The 6,732-nt window shown below is 36.7% G+C and overlaps 1 protein-coding gene across 1 annotated transcript in view; it reads left to right on the plus strand.

Annotated features, from left to right (window-relative positions):
• The first annotated feature begins 212 nt into the window (after nt 1-212).
• Nucleotides 213-6,732, plus strand: part of LOC106462150 (microtubule-associated proteins 1A/1B light chain 3C-like) — a 77,666-nt gene continuing 71,146 nt past the window's right edge. The window contains exon 1 of the mRNA XM_022389319.1: nt 213-401. Within this exon, the coding sequence (XP_022245027.1) occupies nt 383-401 (19 nt within the window). The 5' untranslated portion in view covers nt 213-382. The remainder of the gene's footprint in view (nt 402-6,732) is intronic.

Consider the following 6,732-nt stretch of genomic DNA (forward strand, 5'->3'; position numbering starts at 1 on the left):
TCATTTGATAGACGAAACTTGTAAAGCTGTGGGAATTAAACATATCTTTACAGCTCCATATCACCTTCAGTCTAACATTACTGAAAGAGTACATAGAAATATAAGTAGAATGATTACATTGAAAAATATCATTGAACTTGGGGTAATCGTTTATCTGAATTTTTCTCTGGCCATTAAAACTTCTATTTATGATTCTACAGGTTACACGCCAGCCAAATTTGGAATGATATATCTTCCTTCCTTGGAGTTGACTGATGAAATACCCAACAGTGTCTCAAACCATAGATGAATGAATGGCAGAATTACAAGATGTCATACAAAAGGCAAGAGCCAATATTGAAAAGGCTCAGAAACGACAGTGACAAGCCTACAACCATAAGAGATGCTCAGACACCCTTTAAGTAGGTGATTTAATATTAATTAGGACATATCCTTTATTTTCTCCAGTAAATAACTTTACTGCAAAAGTTGCTCTGAGGTAGAATGGACCTTTCGAAGTTATGAAAAATATTACTCCATTATTGCATGAATTAAAAGATCCTAGATCAGGTGCAGTTAGGACAATCTCATATTTTTAATATAAAGATATATATATATATTTCCCAAGAGAAAATTCTCTCGACACTTAAGATGATGGTAAGCAGTTGCAGCAAAACGGAAATGTCGACTATAGAAGACTTGGAGGTCGTTCCTCCACAAGACAAAGGACTTCTGCTAGTGTGTCCACTTCTTATCCTTCAATAGGTTCTGTTGATGATTAACCTCTGTCTCCTCCTCAAGTAACATTGTGGCCAGGTTGCAGAATTGATTATCGTAAATAGCTGTTCTTTGAACTGTTAAATTTTCAGTAAGCCAAACCAGAGCCAGAAGCTAGAGAAAATCATGCTGAATATAAAAAAAACGTAAATTATATTTTACTTTTAAGATATCTTTACTTAAACTGCCAAAAATTCATAATGTTAGTATAAAGAGGGAGTTGAAAGTAAGAATAAGAAAATTGGGATATTTTATAAGATGTGATTAATGTCATCACTTCGTATTTCTAAGGGGAAAGGAGTGTGAGATATCGAATTAAATTTTTGTTTGTTTGAAGTTCATTTATTATTTCTTCTGTCGTTTAGTCTATCTATGTATTTTTAGTTACATTAAAACACAAACACACCTTCCGGTTGATTACGTTTATTTTGAGTAAATATGTATATATTATGAAAGTGACAACAGTTTTCCTTACGGTGGTGTACAAATATTATTAATATAGCAAGATATTATGTAAATTTATGATTACATGAGATGTACACTCGTGACCTAAGCAGTGAATAAATTTCCTGTCATAAACTTTATAAACTGAGTTACGAGATAGTTAGCAAACAATATACTTAGTGAATTATTGCTGTTTGTCATCGATATTGTTTTTAATATGGAAAGGTAATTTTGGAATATTGTATTGTGTTTTTTTTCAATTAGGGTTTTTCTTCTGGTTCTTTTTCTTGATTCTATTATTTGAAATAATTAAAATTGAAATTTATGTTTTATTGTTCATTAATATCAAGTTCTAGCCAGGCACACGTACATAAACTGTATTTTTGGTAAGTGCTAAATTTGATTCCAAGTGTTGTTACATTTTAATAAAGTGTTTGTTGTTGTTAAACCCTGATTATAGTGGCGCGTCATTTTAGATGTTACAAACCCGTCTACAGGAATTCAAGGCCAAGGTGGTGTGTTACAGTGCCCCTGACACCACTCAACCACCAGGTTCCTCTCTTCCCCTTCACGGGTCTCCACACATGGCAAACACGTGGGTAGATGTTTGGATCCCAAAGAAGGTAAACTGTACAGACAGAACCTCCCCTGGGAGGTCCTCTCACCACGTACAGAAATCCACATCGAGGTTGTTTTTTTTTTTACATTGGTCACCACTAAAAGGCAACAAAACTATCAGCAAACATAGACAAACAAAAAATATAATATATTGTCACAAGAAATGAACAGTAGAAAACAGACACAACCACCTAAACATTTAATAATCATTGAAGGTATTCCAGGCACGTATAAAGAACTACACCTGGCAGCTGGAATTTAGTACTGCAAACCCAATACCAAGATTGTTGTTATTAAACGCTTAGCAAAGGGCAGCATCCTGATCAAGGGGCAGAGGCAGCTGACCTAAACAGCCTACTTAAAGAATGGTCTCATAATGCCTTCCATCCAGGTTACATTTTAATTCATTTGCCCGGAGCAAAATCAAACATTATAGTGTTTGTAATAAGAGGAAGCCCCTTGATGGGACAGCGTTAAGTCTTTGGAGCTGCAACACTATAATCAGGGTTCGATTCCTCTTGGTGGACACAGCAAGGAGCCCGATGTGGCTTTGCTATAACAAAACACACACACACACACACAAAGGACAAAAAAGAGGAATACATTACAACATAGAAATAGAACCGGTAAAAGACGAACTAACACAAAACAACATTCTCTTCAAGAAAGGAACGCATCACTTCAAGCAGGACACAAAAATAATTGTGTACTAACTACTGCAGCATATATATATATGTAGGTGCGGGCTGTGTCAATAACGGCTGGAGGAGTGGTATTTTGTAATTGTTTGTTGTGCGTGTGGTTTGTTTTCTTGTGTTGCATGTTTGTTCCTGTGATTAGGGTGTATGTTGTAGATTCCTGTTTTAATCTATTTGTGTTTCGGACATCCTTTATAGTTTGCGGTGTGTTGTTGCTTATAATTACAGTTGTATGGGTATTGGTGTTCTGTCGGGCATTGTTTATTGTGATAATCTCCGTCACAGCCCCCAAAGGGTGGAAAATATTTACAAGTTGCTGTAACATGTCCGTAGCATTGTCAATTGAAATATTGCGTCACGATTACGGCTGGCGTTTTTTATTCCTTTACTTGAAATCTCTGATACTAGAGATTAACACCATTCGATATTAGGATCTGAATATTCTGTGTATCGTGTGCATGAACTTTAATGATATTGGTTGGACGTAGTAAACAAATGTCTCAACCAAAAACAGCGAAAAACGAATAGAAGCACAGAAACTCAACTTAGTATTACAACTGATTAAGCGAATACACAACCGCAAAACATATCTTACTCAATCATCTCAAAAACACCCGCATATTCATTCACGAGTACAAACAATACCCCCCCCCCCCCCAATGGAAGCTACCCAAAACATCTTGTTCGATTTTATTAGCGAATATCAAAAACCATCTTGACCAACAAGATTGCATTACTTTACTTCTTACGATAACCAAGAAACATTTCACACCTATTATTCCCTACATAATACAACAATTCATGGGTTCTCTTCTCACCATAACATTCACGGTACAACACAACAATATCCAAGATGTTCTTGCTAAAAAGATCACCTATACGCGTTTAATAACTTAATCAAATGAGAAAGTAATGATTTGCCAACGGAACTGTTCGTGAAGTGTAGGACTGTTACACAATCAAATTAAGAGAATTGGCAAAAAATCAATAAGTGATACAATTCTTATATTCATGGCATGACCTTGAAAAGGGAATAAGGATCAGTGTAATTACTCGCGAAGTGAATGAACCCTGATCTCGTGGTGTAAATCTAATAGTATTTAACCGAAAATAAACACATCATCAAGGAGGAAGGAAGAGGTCTTCATAGCACCCAGCCCTCCCAGGTCACACAAACACGACCAAATACCAAATCACAGATCATTCCGCATTGAAGCTGAATATTTTATTACTGAATATTTTGGTTATTACAGAAAACAAGCCAAAATGCTGATAATTTTATTTACAATTTTGGGCTTGTAGAATTTTGTTCAAATTCATTTATTTACAGTAGCGATTATATATGAGATAGTTGAATATGAATTTGGTTTGCTTTTGGACTACTAAGATAGCATGCCAAGTTTGGTCTGAATCGGATCCGTCCACAGACAGAAAGAAAGTTTTCCTTGATACTCAATAGTTACCACACCATTATGGCTTGATATGCATAGCGCAGATATGAAGAACACCTGTACCCAATTTTGATACTCTGCTCTGTCAAGCGAAGCGAGCCAGAGCTAGATAAAGGCAATTTTAAATTATCTTTAACAGACTATTAACGGAGTACGTGGTTTATGAAGGTGATTTGAAGTTGTTTTTAATAGACTACATACAAAACACATGGTTGATCAAGGCGACTTTAATCTGTTTTGAACAAACTATTTACAAAACACATGGTTGATCAAGGCGACTTTAATCTGTTTTGAACAAACTATTTACAAAGCACATGGTTGAAGTAGCCGATTTTATAGTGTTTACAACAGATGATTTACAAAGCTCGCGTTTGATAACGAAATTTGAAGCTGTTTTACAATAGACTATTTACAAAGTGCATGGAACAGTGGGATTTGACTATCACTACTATAACTCATCCAGAGTTCCAAAGTGCGTGCGTAGTGTGATTTTGATGCAATGGGACGCCAACCACTGACACTCGGATTCACAGTCCAGCACACTAAAACTGGGCCACGCCTAGCCACGTAAAATATTGTAGAAAAAGGAACAGTAACAAACCAAAGCTTTCGGAAACAGTTTTTATGTTGTTGTTTCTTTGTAGGATACTTATATTTCAAGTATTTCAATAACTGTGAGTTTGAGTTAGACATTAGATTCCGCTAATGTAGCTCACTCTGTGTTCTTTTCTATTATTATTTTTGCTGCTAATATCGTCCGTATCTCAAATAATGCACGAAAGATAAATTTCTTCAATCTATATTAATTAGTTTGTGATTGTAGATCACTGCTCCCTCCAGCATCACTGTCCTCCCTGTTCAAATTATTCAAGCATTAAGACTGTGTTGTGTCTTGGACGTTACTATGGAAATGCAGTATTGATCAGCAATTAATGATGAAATTAATTATTACCTGTGGTGACTACAAACGAGTCTCATAGTCATACCGATAGCTTAGAAGCACATCATTCGACTAAATATTTGGTAAGGAATTAATTATTACTTGTCGTGGCTTCAAAATGAGTCTCATTGTCATATATATATAGTTTGGAAATGTTAGTACAAGTACGGCTAAACGTAGGAGTGTGTGTGTGTTGAAGGATCCAGTATGGGTTATTGGTCTACGAAATGTTTAAGAGCAATTAAACCCTCATTGTATAGGATAGATATGAACAATGATTTTATATCCATACTTTTACGTTCAGTAAAGCTTGTACTCACTCTTAGCCCCTTTACTTTTAATGATAACTACAATAAACAGATCTGCGGGGTCGCTATGGAAGCCAAAATGGGTCCCACCTTTATCAACTTCTTTATTTGATACACCGAAATTGGTACATTTAATCAATAAACTAGATCAGTATCCATGATGAATCGTCGCTACATTCACGACATACGAGAGATTGCATCCATGCCTAAATCAGATTTAGAAACTTTTCTACACCATGTACCGTCTTTCCACCCCTCTTTAGAATTTACGATGGAAATATCTGACACAACACTCCCCCTTCTCTACACCAACATATATATATATATATATATATACAGGACGACCACCTGACCACTAGTATACATTACGAAGACACAGATTTACAAACGTACCTACAACTGAAAAAGGAAGACATTTGCCCTAAAGGTTTGTCAGGTAAAGAATGCAGAATAAGAAAATGAGGTACATGAAAAGAATGGGTTGATGACTGCTGTTCAGAGTCTTTCAAATGTAGTTGATTCCTTAGCAACAAGTTTTTAATGTGTTTTTTTGTTTTTGGTCACTGGATGCAGGATCCATATAAATGGAGAAAATTCAGTGCCCCGTGACCCCACCCACCATGGAGCCATATGAGGGTATGTACTACAATGCCACACATGGACAGTGTAGCTACATCAGGGTTTCATGTGCACTATGCCCAACCAACAGCATTAGATACAATGTCCACAACACCTGTTGAGAACGTCCAATATTGGTACTTAGTTGATTCTAGCCCAACAGGACCAGCTAATTGACCCAGGGAGAGCCACCCCAAGGCCACCTATTTACAGGAATTCAAAGCCAAAGTGAAACCAGAAGGGATTAGAGGGACTTGCTGGCTCTCTGAAGTCAGTTAAGAAACCATGTTCTCATGATGTCTTGGTGAAAACATCTACATCAAAATACAATTTACACCTCCTGAAATCAAAACCCATTGGATACATACCTATTGAGGTTACTCTCCATGCTACTTTGAATTCCTCTCGAGGAGTTATTATTCAGAGGGATTTAAGAAACAACCCTAAGTCGGAGATCCTCGCTGGTTTTTCCAGCCAAAGAGTTTCTGCTGTGCAACGTATCTCCACTCATAAATATTGAATTATGCTGTGTACCAATGTTCTTGTATTGACGTTTACTTAGCCACGTCTGCCTCCCACTGTCAAGGCAGGTTATCTGCACTGTAAGGTACAGCCTTATATTCCTAACTCTCTCACGTGTTTCCATTGTTAGTGATTTGGACATTCAAAGTCACCTTTTCATGGTCCTTTGATGTGTGCTCATTGTGGTGGCAAAGGCCATAATGTCTAAGAGTGTCAACTAGACTCTCACTGCATCAACTGTGGTGGTTCCCACCCCTCGAACTTTCATTCTTGCCCAAAGTGGATGGAGGAGAAAGAGGTACAACATTTACATAATATAAACAACATTTCTTATCCTGAGACCTGGAAGTTGTTGTCCCCAGTTCCATCTCGGATAT

The sequence above is a fragment of the Limulus polyphemus genome, unplaced genomic scaffold (assembly GCF_000517525.1).
Source record: "Limulus polyphemus unplaced genomic scaffold, Limulus_polyphemus-2.1.2 Scaffold1105, whole genome shotgun sequence".
Lineage (NCBI taxonomy): Eukaryota > Metazoa > Arthropoda > Merostomata > Xiphosura > Limulidae > Limulus > Limulus polyphemus.